Source organism: Lethenteron reissneri, chromosome 62 (assembly GCF_015708825.2).
Source record: "Lethenteron reissneri isolate LAM-NWPU_2019-01 chromosome 62, ASM1570882v1, whole genome shotgun sequence".
Classification (NCBI taxonomy): Eukaryota; Metazoa; Chordata; class Hyperoartia; order Petromyzontiformes; family Petromyzontidae; genus Lethenteron; species Lethenteron reissneri.
In genome coordinates, this window is record NC_083840.1 from 4,338,788 (window position 1) to 4,361,826 (window position 23,039).

Sequence of the window (23,039 nt, forward strand, 5' to 3'; positions counted from 1 at the left end):
AACTCCAAATATCCAGCAGCAGGCGTCAGGGTCAGGGATAGAACCCACGACCTCCTGTAGACCAGGCGAGGTAGTTAACATCTCCTGGCCAGCATAGCGCCCGGTAGTGAGATGGACCCCCACCAACGTCCCACCGCCAGTGAGGTCATCATGACGTCACGGTGCTAGGCTTCGCCCCGCCCCCCACGTCACCTGGTCCCTGCGATTGGACATTGAGCCCGGCGGACTTCGTGCCGAGTGGACGTAGGGGTTGGACACACTCTCGCGCGGCCGATTGCCGTGAGCGCCACTCACGCGACGAGATCTCACGCGGCACCGAAGTGGGAGCGCCACATTCTCCACAACTCGCCTTTAGACAAGGTCACAGGTGTACACACACACACATACACACGTGTACACATACACGTGTACACACACACAGGTGTACACACACATACACACATACACGTGTGTGCATACACACGTGTACATACACATATACACGTGTACATAGACACACATACACACGTGTACACACATACACACGTGTACATACACACGTGTACATACACACATACACGTGTACATACACACACACAGGTGTACACACAGGTGTGCATATACACACACATACACACGTGTACACACACACATATACACACGTGTACATACACACACACGCAGGTGTACACACACATACACACGTGTGCATACACACACATACACAGGTGTACATACACACAGGTGTGCATATACACACACATACACACGTGTACACACACAGGTGTACACACACACACACGTACATACACAGGTGTACACACACACACACAGGTGTGCATATATACACACATACACAGGTACATATACACATATACACACATACACAGGTACATATAGTACGTGCACTGCACGGAAACGATAGGGGAGCATACACACATTTACGCACAGGTGCATACGCAGGATTTTATGCGTACACAGGCCCTCCTTAACAATTCACACATACCGCATTACACACACACACATCTGTTCTATATTTAGACACAGACACACACACGCACACATCTGTTCACAGGGCAAATGCTTTTACCAAGAACCTAACACCTACACACACGCAACACCTGCACATATACACACACACACACGCACAGGTACACACACGCACAGGTACACACACACACACGCACAGGTACACACACGCACAGGCACACAAACACAGGTACACACACACACAGGTACATACACACACGCACAGGTACACACACACACGCAGGTACATAGACACATACACACACACAGGTAGACACATACACACACACAGGTACACACACACACAGGTACATACACACATACACAGGTACATACACACGCACAGGTGCATACACACACAGGTACAAACACACAGGCACACACACACAGCTACACACACACGCACAGGTAGACACACACCCGAACAGGTACATACACACACGCACAGGTACACACACACGCACAGGTACACACACACACGCACAGGTACACACACACACAGGTGCACACACGCACAGGTACACACATACACGCACAGGTACACACACACACGCACAAGTACACACACACAGGTGCACACACGCACAGGTACACACACACACGCGCACGTACACAACCTGCACGCACAGGTACACACACACACGCGCACGTACACAACCTGCACGCACAGGTGAGCTCATCTTGGATCCATGGAGCACACCTGGTTCGTGATACCTTTGGTCTGGGCTACACTCGCAGGTGAGTGATAGAGGGGACAGGCGAGACGCGGTGAGACGCGGGTACAGGTGAGGCAGGCAGAGGGGAGGTCAAGGCTAGACAGGTGTGTGGCGAATTTAACTTATGGGAAATGTTTTATGCCGAACTACAGCACAGTTTCCCCGGATAAGGGAACGTCTGACCTAAGGTCAAGATCTCTCCAGTAGAGGCGACGGGTTTTACTCTGCTGGGTGGGGAGAGTGGGTGGATGGGAGTGTAGAGGCAGGAGAGTGCGTGGAGGGGAGTGGAGTGAGATGAGAGGGGAGAGGCAGGAGAGTGCGTGGAGGGGAGTGGAGTGAGATGAGAGGGGAGAGGTGGGAGAGTGCGTGGAGGGGAGTGGCAGGAGAGTGCGTGGAGGGGAGGGGAGTGAGATGAGAGGGGAGAGGCAGGAGAGTGCATGGAGGGGAGTGGAGTGAGATGAGAGGGGAGAGGCAGGAGAGTGCGTGGAGGGGAGTGGAGTGAGATGAGAGGGGAGAGGCAGGAGAGTGCATGGAGGGGAGTGGAGTGAGATGAGAGGGGAGAGGCAGGAGAGTGCGTGGAGGGGAGTGGAGTGAGATGAGAGGGGAGAGGCAGGAGAGTGCGTGGAGGGGAGTAGAGTGAGATGAGAGGGGAGAGGCAGGAGAGTGCATGGAGGGGAGTGGAGTGAGATGAGAGGGGGAGAGGCAGGAGAGTGCATGGAGGGAGTGGAGTGAGATGAGAGGGGAGAGGCAGGAGAGTGCGTGGAGGGGAGTGGAGTGAGATGAGAGGGGAGAGGTAGGAGAGTGTGTGGAGGGGAGTGGAGTGAGATGAGAGGGGAGAGGCAGGAGAGTGCATGGAGGGGAGTGGAGTGAGGTGAGAGGGGAGAGGCAGGAGAGTGCGTGGAGGGGAGTGGAGTGAGATGAGAGGGGAGAGGCAGGAGAGTGCATGGAGGGGAGTGGAGTGAGATGAGAGGGGAGAGGTAGGAGAGTGTGTGGAGGGGAGTAGAGTGAGATGAGAGGGGAGAGGTAGGAGAGTGCGTGGAGGGGAGTGGAGTGAGATGAGAGGGGAGAGGTAGGAGAGTGTGTGGAGGGGAGTAGAGTGAGATGAGAGGGGAGAGGCAGGAGAGAGCGTGGAGGGGAGTGGAGTGAGATGAGAGGGGAGAGGCAGGAGAGTGCGTGCAGGGCAGTGGAGTGAGATGAGAGGGGAGAGGCAGGAGAGTGTGGAGGGGAGTAGAGTGAGATGAGAGGCAGGAAAGTGTGTGGTGGGGAGTAGAGTGAGATGAGAGGGGAGAGGTAGGAGAGTGCGTGGAGGAGAGTGGAGTGAGATTAGAGGGGAGAGGTAGGAGAGAGCGTGGAGTGGAGTGAGATGAGAGGGGAGAGGCAGGAGAGAGCGTGGAGGGGAGTGAGATGAGAGGGGAGAGGCAGGAGAGTGCGTAGAGGGGAGTGGAGTGAGATGAGAGATGAGAGGCAGGAGAGTGCGTAGAGGGGAGTGGAGTGAGATGAGAGGGGAGAGGCAGGAGAGTGCGTGCAGGACAGTGGAGTGAGATGAGAGGGGAGAGGCAGGAGAGTGCGTGGAGGGGAGTGGAGTGAGATGAGAGGGGAGAGGCAGGAGAGTGCGTGCAGGACAGTGGAGTGAGATGAGAGGGGAGAGGCAGGAGAGAGCGTGGAGGGGTGTGGAGTAAGATGAGAGGGGAGAGGCCGGAGAGAGCGTGGAGGGGAGTGGAGTGAGATGAGAGGGGAGAGGCAGGAGAGTGCGTGGAGTGGAGTGAGATGAGAGGGGAGAGGCAGGAGAGTGCGTGGAGGGGTGTGGAGTAAGATGAGAGGGGAGAGGCCGGAGAGAGCGTGGAGGGGAGTGGAGTGAGATGAGAGGGGAGAGGCAGGAGAGTGCGTGCAGGGCAGTGGAGTGAGATGAGAGGGGAGAGGCAGGAGAGTGCGTGGAGTGGAGTGAGATGAGAGGGGAGAGGCAGGAGAGTGTGGAGGGGAGTGGAGTGAGATGAGAGGGGAGAGGCAGGAGAGTGCGTGGATGGGAGTGGACTGAGATGAGAGGGGAGAGGCAGGAGAGTGTGGAGGGGAGTGGAGTGAGATGAGAGGGGAGAGGCAGGAGAGTGCGTGGATGGGAGTGGACTGAGATGAGATGGGAGAGGCAGGAGAGTGAGTGGAGTGAGTGAGTGGAGTGAGTGACTGAGTGGAGGGGAGTGGAGTGAGATGAGAGGGGAGAGGCAGGAGAGTGCATGGAGGGGAGTGGAGTTAGGTGAGAGGGGAGAGGCAGGAGAGTGCGTGGAGGGGAGTGGAGTGAGATGAGAGGGGAGAGGCAGGAGAGTGCGTGGAGGGGAGTGGAGTGAGATGAGAGGGGAGAGGCAGGAGAGTGCGTGGAGGGGAGTGGAGTGAGATGAGAGGGGAGAGGCAGGAGAGTGCGTGGAGGGGAGTGGAGTGAGATGAGAGAGGAGAGGCAGGAGAGAGCGTGGAGGGGAGTGGAGTGAGATGAGAGGGGAGAGGCAGGAGAGTGCGTAGAGGGGAGTGGAGTGAGATGAGAGGGGAGAGGCAGGAGAGTGCGTGCAGGGCAGTGGAGTGAGATGAGAGGGGAGAGGCAGGAGAGTGTGGAAGGGAGTAGAGTGAGATGAGAGGCAGGAAAGTGTGTGGTGGGGAGTAGAGTGAGATGAGAGGGGAGAGGTAGGAGAGTGCGTGGAGGGGAGTGGAGTGAGATGAGAGGGTAGAGGTAGGAGAGTGCGTGGAGGAGAGTGGAGTGAGATTAGAGGGGAGAGGCAGGAGAGTGCGTGGAGGGGAGTAGAGTGAGATGAGAGGGGAGAGGTAGGAGAGAGCGTGGAGGGGAGTGGAGTGAGATGAGAGGGGAGAGGCAGGAGAGTGCGTGGAGGGGAGTGGAGTGAGATGAGAGGGGAGTGGAGTGAGATGAGAGATAGGAGAGAGCGTGGAGGGGAGTGGAGTGAGATGAGAGGGGAGAGGTAGGAGAGTGCGTGGAGGGGAGTGGAGTGAGATGAGAGGGGAGAGGTAGGAGAGTGCGTGGAGGGGAGTAGAGTGAGATGAGAGGGGAGAGGTAGGAGAGTGCGTGGAGGGGAGTGGAGTGAGATGAGAGGGGAGAGGCAGGAGAGTGCGTGGAGGGGAGTGGAGTGAGATGAGAGGGGAGAGGCAGGAGAGTGCGTGGAGTGGAGTGAGATGAGAGGGGAGAGGCATGAGAGTGCGTGCAGGGCAGTGGAGTGAGATGAGAGGGGAGAGGCAGGAGAGAGCGTAGAGGGGAGTGGAGTGAGATGAGAGGGGAGAGGCAGGAGAGTGCGTGGAGGGGAGTGGACTGAGATGAGAGAGGAGAGGCAGGAGAGTGAGTGGAGTGAGTGAGTGGAGTGAGTGACTGAGTGGAGGGGAGTGGAGTGAGCGAGTAGAGTGGAGTGAGATGAGAGGGGAGTGAGTGAGTGAGTAGAGGGGAGTGAGATGAGAGGCAGGAGAGCGAGTGACTGAGTGGAGTGGAGTGAGCGAGTGGAGTGGAGTGAGTGGAGTGAGTGAGTGGAGTGAGTGAGTGGAGTGAGCGAGTGGAGTGGAGTGAGTGGAGTGAGTGAGTGGAGTGACTGAGTGGAGTGGAGTGAGTGGAGTGAGTGAGTGGAGTGGAGTGAGTGGAGTGAGTGAGTGGAGTGAGTGAGTGGAGTGAGCGAGTGGAGTGGAGTGAGTGGAGTGAGTGAGTGGAGTGAGTGAGTGGAGTGAGCGAGTGGAGTGGAGTGAGTGGAGTGAGTGAGTGGAGTGACTGAGTGGAGTGAGTGAGTGGAGTGACTGAGTGGAGTGGAGTGAGTGGAGTGAGTGAGTGGAGTGAGTGAGTGAGTGGAGTGAGCGAGTGGAGTGGAGTGAGTGGAGTGAGTGAGTGGAGTGACTGAGTGGAGTGGAGTGAGTGGAGTGAGTGAGTGGAGTGGAGTGAAATGAGAGGGTGGAGTGAGTGAATGAGTGACTGAGGGGAGTGGAGTGAGTGAGTGGAGTGGAGTGAGGGCTGCTTCTCTTGTCCTTTGCAGGACCCGTGGCAGGAGTCGTGGTCATTCAGCCGCCCTTCAATCCGATCCAGACCGTGAACAGGGACGTTCTCTTCAACGTCAGTTACTCCGAGAATGTGACCGACCCACAGATCACGTGGACGTTCAAAAACAACATCGCTCAATGGAAATCCGGCAACTTGAGCAATAACGTCGTGAGTTTACGAATCACACTCGTTGGTTGTTTATATAATTTTGGGGGTTTTTACCGACGTGGCGAGGACGCCTCGCAAAACGGTGCACGCGAAAGATGAAATCGGCAACCTCTCTGCGTGCAGTTCAGTGCCGGATGAAGCTAAGTCAGAGGTCGCAACCGGGTACCCGATACCCGGCTACCCGTACCCGGCCGGATACGGGTACCCGTTTGCGACCCTGGTGCGGCCGGGTACGGGTACGGGTAGGCCGTGAGTCACTGGTGAGTCACCGTTCGTCACTCATTTCCCAACGTCTTGTCTCTTCTCACAATTCAAGTTCCTAGAATCAACCCACCCGCGCCTGCAACATGGCTTCATCCCAGAGGTCGCAATCAGGTACCCGATACCCGTACCCTACCCGTACCCGGCCGGGCCGGGTACGGGTAGGGTACGGGTACCCGTTTGTGACCCTGGTGCGGCCGGGTACGGGTACGGGTAGGCCGTGAGTCACTGGTGAGTCACCGTTTGTCACTCATTTCCCAACGTCTTGTCTCTTCTCACAATTAAAGTTCCTAGAATCAACCCACCCGCGCCTGCAACATGGCTTCATCCCAGAGGTCGCAATCAGGTACCCGATACCCGTACCCTACCCGTACCCGGCCGGGTACGGGTAGGGTACGGGTACCCGTTTGCGACCCTGGTGCGGCCGGGTACGGGTAGGCCGTGAGTCACTGGTGAGTCACCGTTCGTCACTCATTTCCCAACGTCTTGTCTCTTCTCACAATTCAAGTTCCTAGAATCAACCCACCCGCGCCTGCAACGTGGCTTCATCCCAGAGGCCGCAATCAGGTACCCGATACCCGTACGGGTAGGGTACGGGTACGGCCGGGTACGGGTACCCATTTGTGACCCTGGTGCGGCCGGGTACGGGTAAGGAATCAAAACCCGTTTGCGACCTTTGAGCTAAGTGCGGGGTCTGTAGCGTTTGCTGTTTTAAATGTGCCCTAAAAATAAACTTAACTATTAAAACACATAAATGTTTAACTTGCACAGCAAAGTAATTGTTTTGTTTTGCTTTACGGCCAGATAATACAAATCGCGAACCTTAACACCCGGTCGTTCGTAAAAGTCGAAGGCGGTATAGTACTATAGTAATAGAGCAAGTGCAGAATCACTGAATCGGAATTTATAGCTTGAAAGCGTTTAGCGTGGGTTCCCTTGATAAGTGCGGGGCCCGTAGCTACTACTACATGTGTAGTATGTGTAACTACTACATGTGTAGCTACTACATGTGTAGCTACACAATATGTAGTAGCTACTACATTAGTAGTAGCTGGGCTAACTGAGCGGAGGCTCCGAGGTGTCTGTCTCTGGGGTCAGTGGGTCATCTTTGGGGTCAGTGGGTCATCTCTGGGGTCATCCCTCCGTGGTTGCCCCCCGTAACCCCCCCCCGCCCCTTCATTTGCGTTGTCCCGGCTGCCGCAGACTCACTCCGCCTACAACGGACGCGTTGAGCCGTACTCCAACGGCTCTCTGCTCCTCAAGAGCGTGTCGCTCTCCGACGCCGGCTCTTACACCGTCCGCATCTTGGACTTCGTCTCGGCGGACGGAGTGGCGGTCATCCGGCTCGACGTTTACGGTAAGCGACGGGGTCGTGCTGCGCGCACGACGTGGCTGGGAGGGCGGCGAGTTCTAGACAATTTAAGCGGCACAATACAATCCGTGCCTCCCCCCCCTCCCCCCCCCCGAAAACGTTTGCTTTTAACATCGTGGCCGACCGCGGAGGTGATCCGGTCAGCTGACGGCTGGCTCGCCAACTTTGTACAGCGCGGTGGCGAGGGGATGTTGACTACCTCTACCACGTGTTTTAGAGTATTTGGCGGCGACACATTTCCACGCGATGATGATGGTGATGATAAGCCGCCAAATTGAGCTATTATTTGTTGAGTTACCACAGCTCAGTAGGGCCTTACCTCGGACAGTGTGCAATCCCAACATATGCTGGTCTCGGCTGACAGTTCCAAGTTGAAAGACAGAATTTCCATCATTGCAGGTGTTTGACATTGCGTGGAGGGAAGTAGAGTGAGATGAGAGGGAAGAGGTAGGAGAGTGAGTGGAGGGGAGTAGAGTGAGATGAGAGGTAGGAGAGTGCATGGAGGGGAGTGGAGTGAAATGAGAGGGGAGAGGTAGGAGAGTGCTTGGAGGGGAGTAGAGTGAGATGAGAGGGGAGAGGTAGGAGAGTGCGTGGAGGGGAGTGGAGTGAGATGATAGGGGAGAGGTAGGAGAGTGCGTGGAGGGGAGTAGAGTGAGATGAGAGATGGGAGGTAGGAGAGTGCATGGAGGGGAGTGGAATGAGATTAGATGGGAGAGGTAGGAGAGAGCGTGGAGGGGAGTGGAGTGAGATGAGAGGGGAGAGGTAGGAGAGTGCGTGGAGGGGAGTAGAGTGAGATGAGAGGGGAGAGGCAGGAGAGTGCGTGGAGGGGAGTGGAGTGAGATGAGAGGGAAGAGGCAGGAGAGTGCGTGAAGGGGAGTGGAGTGAGATGAGAGGGGAGAGGCAGGAGAGTGCGTGGAGGGGAGTAGAGTGAGATGAGAGGTGAGAGATAGGAGAGTGCGTGGAGGGGAGTAGAGTGAGATGATAGGGAAGAGGTAGGAGAGTGCGTGAAGGGGAGTGGAGTGAGATGAGAGGGGAGAGGCAGGAGAGTGCATATCTCGCGTGCTTTTTCTTTCCTCGTCGCTTCCTCCCCCAGGGCTTGTGGGAGCGATCAACGTCATTCCGGTGACCTCGAACGTGACCGGGGTGGTTGGCAGTAACGTCCTCTTTAGCATCAACTACGTGGAGAACGATGACGACCCGCAAATCACGTGGACATTTACGTCTCGCATCGCTCAATGGAAATCGAGCAACACGAGCGCTGGCTCGGTGAGTCTTCGATTTTTGTTTTAACTTTTGATTGTTTTTTTTATTTTACTTCTACCGCGCATAACGTGTGATCGTAGACCTGCCACTGTTCTTGAAAATGTGCGTGACAAGTCACGTGCTGATTTTTAATTTTGCTGAAACTGAAAAAACATTTTGCTCCCGTTTATCCCCAATCCACGTGATTGCTCTACAGTACAGTAGTTTCCATATCTTCACAACAGTGGTTTTGAGGCTTTCCTGCGGAAACAAATCGTAAAATGAAATTCCAGCAGCTGCTCGTGGGCTCTCCCAAATTGCTTGCGCGTTCTGTGCTGCAGATTCACAATTTCTACCGTAACCGTGTCACGCTGCACTCCAACGGCTCCCTGCTCCTCAAAAACGTCGCCTTGAGTGACAGCGGCTCTTATGGGGTCGTCTTGGTGGACAACAAACAGCCGGATGGCAGAGCCAGCGTCAAGCTGGACGTATACGGTAAGCAACGTTTTTCCTTACATCTGTAATAAAGCTCGTTGAGACGACTTCTGGAATCCGTCTTTTATTCAACTTGTATACAGCTTTTCCTTCACGCTGCTGACAGGCAGCATGAGAGGGACAGACAGAGAGAGAGACGCACTGCCACGTGGCAACCCGGAGCCCCGCTCCCGCGTGGCCCCCTTCCTCCGTTCGTTCCCGTTCTGACCACGTGTCGTTCGTCTCCACCCCTATTTAATACCCGGGTCACGTGGTACATTTCCCCCAATCCTGGTTAGCCTCCATGGAATATTCTAGGCCACCTCGTAAGCTGCCGGGACCACGCCCTTGACTCCTCTCCCCATTGGCTGTGGCCAAAGCCAGCAGAACCAATCCCCTACTTCCAGCTGTCACCTTTCCATTACGTCAGGGCCACGCCCCTAGGCTTCTCCCCATTGGCTGTAAACCAGGACCGGCAGAGCCAATCATCATGACGAGTTGTGATACGTCATTGAGCCTGATATATCCTCACCTTACACACCGACGGGAAAGCTCACGGTTGAAACACTCCTCTTCTAGATGCGAATGTTTTTTTTCTTTCATCGCCGTGATCTTTTGAGGTTCCGGGAGTTTCCATTTGGAGGTTGCTTTTTTGAGTTTCCTCTTCCGGCCCCCACCTTAATATTCAAGCCCCGCCCTCTTTCTCGTCAAGCCCCGCCCTCTTCTGTTGAAGTCCCACCCCTTTATGTTGAAGCCCCACCCCTTTCTGTTGAAGCCCCACCCCTTTTTGTTGAAGCCCCACCCCTTTCTGTTGAAGCCCCACCCCTTTCCTCTTCAGACCCCGCACCTTCCCATTCAAACCCCTGCCCTCTTCAGGACCCGCACTCTTCCTGTTTTTCATACCATGATGTCTAAGAATATTCATATGCGGCGGTTGTCATTCTGAACATTTTGACCCTCCAAATGCCAAGACTTGCCGTAAATTAAAACCGCTCAGATTGTGAGTGTGGATTTCTTGCATTGGGCACAGTTGTCGTGGGTATTGTCCACGTAATACGCCATCACCACTACTGACCTGGTGTAGCGCCAGCCATGGGTCAACAGGGGCCAACAGCGAGTGCGGCCTGTACTAAGCAACGCCGTTAGGCCAGGAAACCCAGAGGGTGGTTGGTAACCGGAGGTACACACCAGAGGTCGCAAATGGGTTTTGATTCCTTACCCGTACCCGTACCCGGCCGCACCAGGGTCGCAAACGGGTACCCGTACCCGGCCGGGTACGGGTACCCGTTCCCTACCCGTACCCTACCCGAAATGAGTGACAAACGGTTACTCACCAGTGACTCACGGCCTACCCGTACCCGTACCCGGCCGCACCAGGGTCGCAAACGGCTACCCGTACCCGTACCCAGCCAGGTACGGGTAGCCGGGTATCGGGTAGGGTACGGGTATCGGGTACCCGGTTGTGACCTCTGGTACACACCCCAGGCCCCGAGTGGGGGCTGGGGGATTACGCAATATTCCAGGTCCCTCCAGAAGTTTCTAGAGAGTAGGCGTGGCCAGGGGCCGAGTGACCGTGGGAACCCTATATAAGCCGGACCTCTGAACGGGTTTGCCAGTCGTCGTCAAGCAGAAGACCCGAAGACCAGCCAGAATAGGACCCTGGGAAACACACGACCAGAAGTCCTTGTCAGGGACAGGACCGAGTTGGCCAGTGGTCCGGACCTGAGGTTCTTGGCTGGGTCACGTCAGGCTAGCCTCCCCGAAGTCCCCCCCAGCAGGAGGGCTGTGAGATAGAGAGAACGTGTTGACTGTTATGTTATCCGACTCTCTGTTGTATTACATTACATTTCTAAGTATACTAGATTTGTCTTCTTGGTTCTTTCGGTAAAGTCACGTAGAAGGGAAATAATAAAATAATAAATAACAGCGTCTGAATTCAGAAGACAGCGTCTTCTGAATTCAAACGCTGTTATTTATTATTTGTCTTCCCGACAGATCTGTTTTTCACCTGAGGACGGCTGCTTGCGTTGTGGCTGAAACATCATGAGAATTGTATTTTATTATGTTTTTTTTCTTTTCTTTTATTATTTCCCTTCTATGTGACTTTACCGAAAGAACCAAGAAGATGAATCCCTGCAGTCACGAAAGCTTTAAATCGAAATTTATACTAGATTTGTGTTTCTATTTCATTTATACCTGATGATGATTGCTTGTATTGCAATCGAAACGTCGTATGCTAGTATTTAATTTATTATTTTATCTTTATACGTCACTTTATCGAAAGAACCAAAGAGTATAGAAAGTGGTCCCAGTGATTAGGGCACGCTAGCCCAGAGGCTATGTCTCCCCGGGGTATCGGGTGAAGTCGGCCGTTACCCCCTTGTGTCAGGGACCTTGTGTTACCGTTGTTATTATTGTTATAAATAAACGTGCTGCCTCCAGAGAAGACGTGTCTCCATCTGTACCCACTGCACAGTTAAAACAGCAGCAGTGATGTCCTTCCTGGTCACGCCTTGTTAGTTCAAGGGAGGATTTTTTTTTACAGTTCCGTGTCACTGGTTATTTACCCGAGCCATCAAACTTGTTTTACAACTTCTCGTTCGAATGCTACTTAGTGTGCCCCTTTCTGGTTTTCCTCAACCATCGGAATGCAATGACTACACATATACAAGGTGCTTCAATAAAATGTTAACACTTCCGAGAATTTGCAACAATACCACAATAAATGTGTTTTCGGGCTCTGGAAACCATCTGGAGAGGATTCCAGGCACGTGTTTACAATGATGGCGAACAAGTGTCATCATGTTACAGTGTATCCATTCTTTTCCCATTAAAAACGATAGTCCTATATAAGTGTTTTAAAAAATGTAAGCACCCTGTCTGTCTAAAAGGACAATATGACACTTAATATAATTTTTTGTAAAAGGCATATATACAACAACTTCCTGTCTAGGCCCCACTGATTCCTACTTAGGCCCCCACCCATCCCCCTCCTAACCAGATTGAGCTTGTGTAGGAAGTGGTGGGGGTCTTCGGTTAAACTTGTTAATCAAGATTATCAATAAGGGTGAGATGTAATGTGCGGGACTAAGGGTCTGCAGATGATGCAGGTTTGTTCACTCGGACTTTGGCATCAGCCGTGCAGATGCTGGGAGCCTTAGGCACTGTGGCTGGACACTCAGCTCCTCTTTCTACGGTTAAGCTTTCCTCGCAACCAAGTTAATGGAGGTAGTTTGAAACAGGGCTCCGGTAGTAAGTCCCGGCGGAAGGAGTTAAGGGGCTGTAAGAACGTCAACACGAGCATTGCTTTCGCAGGGCAGGTTTGTGTTGGCCCACGACTTATCCACTGATCTTCCTCCCCCCTCCCCCCACCAACGCAAATTCCACATAGAGGTCATCACGGACACGATACTGCACATAGCACCCTCGCAGCCGACGCTGGGAGGCAGCGCAGTCTTGCAGTGCTCGGCAGCAAACGTGACCAGTAACACCGGGCTCTCGTTCACCTTCTACAAGTACGATGCTGCCATCGCCACGCTCCAGCCCAACGGAAGTTCGACCAACGTGAACCGCAGCATCAACAACGTTACATATGGAGATCGTGGAAATTACTCCTGCTATGCTGAGAATCCCGTGAGCAATGGAATGAGCGCGTCCGTTCTGCTGGAGCTCGAATGTGAGTAGCGGTGAGAGCCCCTGTGACATTGCTTTAAGTGGTGGCCACGCTTAGGCCGTAAGCAAGCTAATGCAATAGCTTAGGGTCCCTGAAAGTAGATGGTGGAGGCGGCCTAGCGCAAATCAGTGTTAATAATAGTCAGCAAGACCACAGATACTTGCCAAAGCTAGCAAGTCAATTGTATGCCGCCTCTGAAGAAATTCCCTTATGCACATCTAATATTCCCTTCACATCACAAGTTCCCATCCGAACAGCCGAGACCTTAACATCAACCAAACCATACGAAACGAGAAGAATGTGAAACCTGAAAACAGCTCACTTCTTATACAATAGTATTGTCATCGGTAAAGAATAAAATAAAGTTCACAATCGAACTTGGCACATTTTTAGCCAATGAAACGACAAGTTATTAGCAATCGCGTAACAAACGGTAATTCGAGAGACAACGTGCACCATTAGTGAAAGATCGATTCCGTAGAAATCCCCTTCGTATCTAGACTTCCCCTCGACACCACGTTTCCCGGCACCTCCGATGAGCACGGGTTGGCTACGAATGGTGCGAAAGAAGTTGAACATACGCATATATCTTCTTGGTTCTTTCGGTAAAGTCACGTAGAAAGGAAATAATAAAATAATAAAAATAAAACATAATAAAAACTTATTTTATTATGCCTTTTTATTTTATTGTTTCCCATCTACGTGACTTTACCGAAAGAACCAAGAAGATGAATCCCTGCAGTCACGAAAGCTTTAAATCGAAATTTATACGCGTACATGCGTCTACAATTCCCTTTCTCCACACCTCAAAGTCACGTCCGTAACGACCAACAACTTAACAGCCAAACCGAACAAAACAATAACGAGAGGAATTCACTAAAATGGCAGTGACTGATAGCAATATCCCACTTTTCCACAGGCAAAGCCAACGGCAGCAAGGCAACCCTGAGCGTCCCCGCTGTAAACACCTATACTTTCACGCAAGGCGCCGACCTGTTGCTCTCCGTGGACTACGCGTTCCTCGGCAAGGCCTCCGTCCAGTGGACGTTCGGCGGAAAGGCCGTGGCCGGGTGGATCCTGCCGGGCGGTGCAGAGGAGCCGCAGGAGTTCCTTCAAGGGTCCGGCTACGCGGGACGGACGACAGCCTATGCCAACGGGTCGCTGAAAATCAAGTCGATGCAACTCTGGGACCTGGGGAGCTACAATTTCATGGCGGTGCCGTGCCGTGGAGACGCGTCGATTGCAGTTTTCACTCTGGCCAGTAAGAGCACTGCAGGTCGCCATTTTTTAAATGGCCGCCATTTTTTATGGCCGCCATTTTTTTGAATGGCCGCCATTTTTTTTAATGGCCGCCATTTTTTGTGTGAAGGTTTTAGAATTATCTTCCGAATGAGGGTTTTTGGTAGTTCTGTTTGCTTTTGTATATTTATTTGTCGCGTGTCTAGACACTAGGAGTCTGAAGATAGGCTTCTCTCAGACAAAGTTGATGAAGGTAGCTTAGAAACGGGGGATTCCTATAGCTCGGATCACAGGTTCCGGTTGGGGAAGCGAAGTTTGATGTGGTAGAGGACTACATGGAATAATATCACACTCCGAAATCAACAATCCACTCTTTTTGTCTACTTTTGACTTCCCTACCTTGTCATGTTGCTGCTAAACCAGACTCAAATCCGAAGCCACTCGCGTGATTTGCGTGCATTTCATGAGCACAACTGTGTGTGCACGTGTGTGTGTATGCATGTTTCGTGAGCTTTGCAACCTGTTTTTTTTGGAGCAAAGTCCCCATGGACGGTCTCCCAGAGTCTCAAAGAAGACTCTCATCCTGAAAAATTACTTTTCAAACTAAACACTCATTGTGACACCCCAGTCTCCCGGAGCCAGGTTTTTACCAATTAACGATTTGGATCTAAATAAATGGTTGCCAACTGGCATCTGATCTTGAACGCTGATCTTCCTCTAAGTCAACGTCACTCAAGATTCTGTCGTGTTGACCCAACCATCTGTCAGAACTGAATTTGAGGAAAAGGGGGACTATCTTTGTGTGCATGTGCATGTGTCCGGTCCAACACACAACTGGTGTTGCTGTACTAGTGTAGTGGCATAGCGCTGCCTGCTGGCAGAAAAGGGGATCTGCGGCGTACGGCAGTCCTGACGTCAGCAGGCCACGTGATATACACGAGAGGGGGATCTCGGGGAAAGGTCACAGAAGGGGCACTCCAGGAACCAGAGGTCGCAAACGGGTTTTGATTCCGTACCCGTACCCAGCCGCACCAGGGTCGCAAACGGGTACCCGTACCCGTACGCTACCCAATACCTGGCTACCCATACCCGGCCGGGTACGGGTAGGGTACGGGTATCGGGTACCCGATTGCGACCTCTGGGATGAAGCCATGTTGCAGGCGCAGGTGGGTTGATTCTAGGAACTTGAATTGTGAGAAGAGACAAGACGTTGGGAAATGAGTGACAAACGGTGACTCACCAGTGACTCACGGCCTTCTCACTCATTGGTTGAGGTGAGTCACGTGCGGCTACCCGTACCCGGCTGCACCAGGGTCGCAAACGGCTACTCGTACCCAGCCGGGTACGGGTAGCCGGGTATCGGTTAGGGTACGGGTATCGGGGGGTACCCGATTGCGACCTCTGCCAGGAACTCGCTGGTAGGTTCTAGAAAGGGGGCGTGGCCGGGGGCGGAGCCAGGCCTCGCTGACGGTATAAGAGGGGCCCCTGTGGTGGACCTCGGGGCTGTTGTTGGAAGTCCATCGTCGCCATTTTTCTCATTGTCTTCACCGTTCTTCTCGTCGTCTTTACCATTCTTCTCGTCGTCGTCTCCGTCTCTACCATCTCGGGGCGCCGCTGGTCAGACAGCCGACCAACTGTCCTGGCTGAGTAAAATAATAAAAATAAAACATAATAAAATAATTCTCACGACGTTTCGGCCACAACGCAAGCAGCCGTCCTCAGGTGAAGAACAGGTCTGTCGAAAAGACAGCGTCTGAATGTCTTTCAGACAGACCTGTTCTTCACCTGAGGATGGCTGCTTGCATTGTGGCCGAAACGTCGTGAGAATTATTTTATTATGTTTTATTTTTATTATTTTATTATTTCCCTATCTACGCGACTTTACCGAAAGAACCAAGAAGATGAATCCCTGCAGTCACGAAAGCTTTAAATCGAAATTTAAGTCCTGGCTGAGTAGCGTCGCCAATTACAGACGGACTAAACATTAAGTGTGTTGATCCCGATGGTGCTCGTTGATAAAGAAGTGCCTCCAAGTCTTATCGTCTCCGAGTTAGTCGCTACACTGGTAACGATTTTGCACGTTCTGTTTACGTGACAAACCTTAATAACTTGCTGTTGTCGGGTGGTGGCGGGTTTAATGACGCATTTATATATTTACGCGATCTAACCCAAACAAAACTGTATTATGAAGGACCTTCATGTTGGCGGGCAGACCCAATTAAACCTGCATGGCCAGGGATCAGTGATCCCTTGTTCACCTTCGGGTGCGACAGGGAAGTCCTCTGGCTCTTACCACTGACACATTTTTTCGACCACGCAGTCTTAAAGTTCCTTCTGTGGCTGCACCAGTGCTGAAGAAAGATCAGGAGACGCCGCTAGCTGCTGCTGAACCTGGAGCCCGCCACAGAGTCGTGGCGACTAATAATTTTCTTGGTTCTTTCGGTAAAGTCACGTAGAAGGGAAGTAATAAAATAATACAAATAAAACATGATAAAATAATTATCTCTTTGTCAAGGCGCTCTTCTTCCCACCTCCCCCCTCCCTCCAACCCAGCTTAAATATACGCTCCAAGCTTGGTGGTGTTTCATTCTTCACCTGAGGACGGCTGCTTGCGTTGTGGCCGAAGCGTCGTGAGAATTTTTTTATTATTTTATTATTTCCCTTCTACGTGACTTTACCGAAAGAACCAAGAAGATGAATCCCTGCAGCCACGAAAGCTTTAAATCGAAATTTAAGCGCCTAATAATGTGTGTCCGTGTGTGTGTGTGTGCGCGCGTATGTGCCTATCTTTCCCACACCGCAGAGGCGAATTCGCTGCCATCCCACTGCCTGGTCAGCAAAAGTGAAGCGGTGACTGTGGCTGTGGGGCTGCTGCTGCCTCTGCTGCTGCTCTCCTAGCCACCCTGAGGTCCAAGAGGCAAGAGGAAGTCATCGTCCAAAGCTCCACCGCACCATATATTACCGCGCACCGCAATATATACCCACACATGCCTTGCTCAGGGTGACTTGCTCAGGGTGACTTGCTCAGGGTGACTTGCTCAGGGTGACTTGCTCAGGGTGACTTGCTCAGGGTGCCTTGCTCAGGGTGACTTGCTCAGGGTGACTTGCTCAGGGTGACTTGATCAGGGTGCCTTGCTCAGGGTGACTTGCTCAGGGTCCCTTGCTCAGGGTGACTTGCTCAGGGTGCCTTGCTCAGGGTGACTTGCTCAGGGTGACTTGCTCAGGGTGACTTGCTCAGGGTGACTTGCTCCCCTCATCCTTCTTCCCGTGCCCAGTAGTTCGCGTCTTAGGGTCGGCTCTTCATGCCTAATATTCCACCCTCCGTCCTCCCCCCAGTGGTGTGTGTAACTCATTGCGGTTGCCCCAGGGAACATTTTCTAAAATGAGTACCTGGTGCGGTGTGTAGTAAACATCGCCACTGGGGAGACAAAGGCGGTCGGGCGTGGTGCTGGCCACCCACCCCCTCGTGCGCCGTTCCGACCTTCATAGGTGCTGCTGCTACTCGCTAACAGCACTTGCCCCGACAGTCTGTTGCAGGCTATACGGGGGATCTTTGTCTTTGGCTGTTCGTTCCGGCTTTCATAGGTGTTGCTACTCGCTAACAGCACTTGCCCCGGCAGTCTGTTGCAGGTTATACGGGGTGGGTCTTTGTCTTTTTATTATCCGTTGAGACTAATTCTGATTTTGCAATCGATTTGTTTAAAAACTCTTATAACAGTTTCATTTCATTTGCCAGTGGTTCACTTGAAATTTTGTTTTAATACACTTCACCTATCTCCGTGGAGGGGTGATAGGGCCCAGCTAATGTTGGTATTTACGTTTTGCTTCATAATCATCTTTGGACTTTGGGATGTCTCTCTCTCCCCCCGTGGTCGCGTGGATTGTTTTCACATCCACATTTTTAAACATGCGTTAAAATTAATTGGGATTTATTTTGGCTGGTGATATGAATGCCCAAATTATAAGGCCACTTTGTTGAGATGTTATGATTTCGATTTGAAGCTTTCGTGACTGCAGGGATTCGTATTCTTGGTTCTTTCGGTAATGTCACGTAGAAGGGAAATAATAAAATAATAAACCAATAAAATTCACCATTCTGGCGAATTGCCCGATGATGCTGGATGCAATTACCAGCGAAACGTCGTACTACTCAAAATTGTAAATGTTGTGGTTTCACGTTTCAACACATCAGTGGGCTAAAGCAGTGAACTATTTGTCTTTTGTCAACGTAACACTTTTACTGATTGGCCGTGTCGGGTGGTGGAGGGTTACGACACATTTATAAATAACGCGATCTAACCCAAAAATCGTTGATTGTGAATAATATTGGTCGCGAAAGCCTGCTACGTGTTAAACTAATAAAATTCTCACGACGTTTCGATTGCAACACAAGCAATCGTCATCAGGTGTGAAAACCACAGCAAGAAATGTTTTAAAAAGTGGCATTTCTAAATCCTTTATATTAAGTTCGCTTGCTTGCTTAGGACTGTGCAAATCTTTCGGTCGTTTTTTAACCCACTTCCCGTGATCCAATCGAGCTGACATTTTGCACACAGACTCGTTGTGCGTGACAATGCATTTTCCAAAATTTTACACTGTTTAGGGAAAAATAACTAAATATTTAATTACCAATTGTTCAATGCTGCCAGACAATCATCTGACCCATAGGTGGCAGCCATCTCAAGCCAGAGGACGAGAGGACTCTAGCCGCCCCGATGCCACGCATATAAAGGATTTATAGTGAAAAACTTTGTTTTTACGGGTTATACTTATTCTTAACGTCAGCACCACGGACAGCAACTGGCGGTTGTTCAGACGGACGAGTCCATCTATGATCGGAACGGAAGAGGGGGGAGAGAAAGAGAATGGCCAGCTCTCTTCTGAATAGCTCAGTGGGGGCTTATTCCTGGTATGATGGGGATGGTGTAGTGTTGCATTTGTATGTGTGTTGGGTGACTTGTTTACCGTTCTTTTACCTTACACTCCTAGCGTGTTTTTGTAACTGTGTGTTGTTGTAACGTTCGGACCTCATGTGCCCCTACTGGACAATCTGTGAAAAAAAGAGCTTTATAGATTATCGGATTCCTCCTGCAGTATAAATAAAATATTCTCATTCTGATGTAGCGATGTTCTTCTAGTCATTGTTCTTAACTCGAGGCTTCCACGTTTCTTACCCCTTACGCTTCACACACACAATGGTGAAGCGATGTCTGTATAGTTGTTCTTAACTCGAGGCTTCCACGCCTCTTACCCCTACGCCCCACACACAATGGTGAAGCGATGTCTGTATAGTTGTTCTTAACTCGAGACTCACCATGCCTCTTACCCCTACGCCCCGCACACACAATGGCGAAGCGATGTCTGTATAGTTGTTCTTAACTCGAGACTCACCATGCCTCTTACTCCTACGCCCACACACACAATGGCGAAGCGATGTCTGTATAGTTGTTCTTAACTCGAGGTTCACCACGTTTCTTACCCCTACGCCCCCCACACACAATGGCGAAGCGATGTCTGTATAGTTGTTCTTAACACGAGACTCACCACGTCTCTTACCCCTACGCCCACACACACAATGGTGAAGCGATGTCTGTATAGTTGTTCTTAACTCGAGACTCACCACGGCTCTTACCCCTACGCCCCCCACACACATTGGTGAAGAGATGTCTGTATAGTTGTTCTTAACTCGAGACTCACCACGTTTCTTACCCCCTACGTCCCACACACACAATGGTGAAGAGATGTCTGTATAGTTGTTCTTAACTCGAGACTCACCACGTTTCTTACCCCCTACGTCCCACACACACAATGGTGAAGAGATGTCTGTATAGTTGTTCTTAACTCGAGACTCACCACGTTTCTTACCCCCTACGCCCCACACACAATGGTGAAGAGATGTCTGTATAGTTGTTCTTAACTCGAGACTCACCACGCCTCTTACCTCTACGCCCCACACACACAATGGTGAGCGATGTATTTGATGAGTGGGAAGGGTGGGTGGTCGAGTGGGTGGGTGAGCGAGTGGATGAGTGAGTGGGCGGGTGGGTGGGTGAGTGGGTAAGTGGGTGAGCGAGTAGGTGAGTGGGCGGGTGGGTGGGTGAGTGGGTGAGTGTGTGGGTGAGTGGATGAGCGAGTCGGTGAGTGGGCGGGTGGGTGAGTAGGTGAGGGAGTGGATGAGTGGGCGGGTGGGTGGGTGGGTGTGTGGGTGAATGGATGAGTGAGTAGGTGGGCAGGTGGGTGAGCGAGTAGATAGGTGGGCGGGTGGGTGGGTGGCTGGGTGTGTGGGTGAATGGGTGAGTGAGTAGGTGGGCAGGTGGGTGAGTGGGTGGGCGAGTAGATAGGTGGGCGGGTGGGTGGGTGTGTTGGTGAATGGGTGAGTGAGTAGGTGGGCAGGTGAGTGAGTGGGTGAGCGAGGAGATGGGTGAGCGGTTGCATGCGTGTGCGAGTTAAGTGAATGAATGAGTGGGTGGCTCTGTGGGCAGAGTGATGGTGTGGTGAGGGAGTGGTTGAGTGATTGATTAAGGGAATTAATACACAAGCGAGGTGTTGACTAAGGGTGAATGTGCGTGCTTGTGTGTACACGTGTCTGTGTGTGTATGTGTGTGTGTGTACGTGTGTGTGTTTGATTATGGGGAGCGGTGGTGCAGCGGTTAGCGCGCTGCACTGCGAACCTGGCGACCCGGGTTCGATTCCCGCTCACGGCAAACACCAGTGACGATCATCTGAACCGGTCCTGGGCCTCCCTCAAGGTCGACTCAGCCTCAAATGAGTACCTGGTGCGGTGTGTAAACATCGCCGCTAGGGAGACAAAGGCGGTCGTGTACCGTTCCGGCCTTCATAGGTGCTCGCTAACAGCACTTGCCCCTACAGTCTGTTAAGGCTATATGGGGGATCTTTGTTTGTCTTTGTGTACGTGTGTAGCGGATGAGCGCTACGCACCCGGCGACCCGAGTTCGATTCCCGCTCACGGCCACCGCCGGTGACGATTATTTGAACCGGTCCTGGGCCTCCCCTAGGTCGACTCGGCCTCAAACGAGATTAACTGGTCTGGTGTGAACAAAGGCGGCCACAGCAATCCCCTGTAGGTTGGTGTAACTGGTTTCTACCAGTATAAAATAAAACTCTTGCGAACAGCCAAAGACAAGGATCCCCCGTGTAGCCTGTAACAGACTGTAGGGGCAAGTGCTGTTAGCGAGCACCTATGAAGGCCGGCACGGCACACGAGGGGGTGGGTGGCCAGCACCACGCCCGGCCGCCTTTGTCTCCCCTTAAAAAAAACTCCCAGGACCGGTTCAGATAATCGTCACTGGTGGTGTTGGCTGTGAGCGGGAATCGAACACGGGTCGCCGGGTTTGTAGCGTAGCGCTAACCGCTACACCTACACACACCGATACACACACCCACCCGCTAACACACTCTCCCCCACACCCACACACTCACTCACACACTCACTCACTCACCCCCACACCTACACACTAATCCCCACTCACACACCCCCACACTCACCGACCCACACACTCACCCACCCACTCACCCGCACACTCATCCACCCACACACACACTCACCCACCCGCTCACACACTCACCCAGCCGCTCACACACTCACCCACCCGCTCACACACTCACCCACCCGCTCACACACTCACCCACCCGCTCACACACTCACCCACCCGCTCACACCCCCACACACGCACACACACTCACACAACACCGCGGCACCCGTGTATTTAATCTCCAAGATTTTAATAAGACTTGCAAACAATTTACACGCGAACTTCGCTCGATCACTCGCCCACCCGCTCGGTCAACTTTGGCTGCCGAAGACAAATGGAAGCGTCCCAAAGTTCACATTTGGTTTTTACACCAACGTGAAACTAAATACCTCGTTAGGCAGCGCTTATAAAATTACACATTATATAGAGAAAATAAAACAGCCTGCATACTGTGTTTAACCCGTGTGTGTGTGTGTGTGTATCTCGAACATACGACAATTTGGCCGAGTTTTGTTTTCGTTTGACTCCAACTTACACACAGCCGTCCCGTCGAAAAACATATTTTTTTTTCATTTTCATTTTCCCGACGTCCCGGGGAGAGAGGGGGGGGGGTGATGACGGAAAATTTTGTTCGATCAGGGTCGGGATCGAACCCACGACCTCCTGCAGACCAGGCGAGGTAGATAACATCCCTTAGCCACCGTGATGATGATGAGAGAGAGAGACGCAAACTCCAAATATACAGCAGCAGGCGTCAGGGTCGGGATCTGAACCCACTGCCTCCTGTAGACCAGGCGAGGTAGTTAACATCTCCTAGCCACCGTGATGATGATGAGAGAGAGAGAGACGCAAACTCCAAATATACAGCAGCAGGCGTCAGGGTCGGGATCGAACCCACGACCTCCTGTAGACCAGGCGAGGTAGTTAACATCTCATCACTGTGGCACCCTATCCCCAGCAGTGGCAAATGGAACGGCTCCACATCATCAGCATCGCCGCCTTGCCAGCCATTCAGGGCACCGCGGTGGCTAGGAGATGTTAACTACCTCGCCTGGGATACAGGAGGTCGTGGGTTCAATCCAGACCCTGACGCCTGCTGCTGTATATTTGGAATGTGCGTGTCTCTCTTCCTCTCTCTTCCCGTGGTCGCGTGGATTTTTCTCCACGTCCTACGGTTTCCCCCCTCCACATTTAGAATCAACATCACCACGCGTTTAGAGTTATTTGGCTGCTATAAATGTCCACGTGATGATGATGACGATAAGCCCACTTCGTTGAGCTATCATCTGTGATCGCCAGGTAGCTTCTAAAATAAAAAAAAATCGTTTATAGATTATCATTCCAACATGCAGCAAATTATTTCCGGTGAGTTGCCCTGAAATGG

General features: G+C 52.1%; 1 protein-coding gene and 1 long non-coding RNA gene across 2 annotated transcripts; one reads left to right on the top strand and one right to left on the bottom strand.

Annotated features, from left to right (window-relative positions):
• Nucleotides 1–202: 202 nt before the first annotated feature.
• On the top strand, nucleotides 203–19,285 carry LOC133358504 (carcinoembryonic antigen-related cell adhesion molecule 5-like). The gene is made up of 8 exons (XM_061576859.1): nucleotides 203–1,746; nucleotides 5,729–5,901; nucleotides 7,366–7,519; nucleotides 8,628–8,800; nucleotides 9,118–9,271; nucleotides 12,642–12,926; nucleotides 13,843–14,184; nucleotides 16,966–19,285. Exons 1-8 carry the CDS (start codon nucleotides 1,698–1,700, stop codon nucleotides 17,058–17,060), a joined length of 1,425 nt encoding a protein of 474 aa, XP_061432843.1. The 5' UTR covers nucleotides 203–1,697; the 3' UTR covers nucleotides 17,061–19,285.
• Nucleotides 19,286–21,888: 2,603 nt separating this feature from the next.
• Nucleotides 21,889–22,678, bottom strand: LOC133358559 (uncharacterized). The gene is made up of 2 exons (XR_009757096.1): nucleotides 22,557–22,678; nucleotides 21,889–22,435 (listed from the first exon to the last, which is right to left on the bottom strand). It is a non-coding gene; the product is annotated as an uncharacterized LOC133358559 (long non-coding RNA).
• Nucleotides 22,679–23,039: the final 361 nt, after the last annotated feature.

Bases quoted from the DNA above. Each gene is read 5' to 3' on its own strand.
- LOC133358504 (XM_061576859.1), top strand. From the start codon at position 1,698: ATGGAGCACACCTGGTTCGTGATACCTTTGGTCTGGGCTACACTCGCA. The intron at 7,520-8,627 runs GTAAGCGACGGG...TTCCTCCCCCAG, and splicing joins CATCCGGCTCGACGTTTACG to GGCTTGTGGGAGCGATCAAC. The intron at 8,801-9,117 runs GTGAGTCTTCGA...TCTGTGCTGCAG, and splicing joins GCAACACGAGCGCTGGCTCG to ATTCACAATTTCTACCGTAA.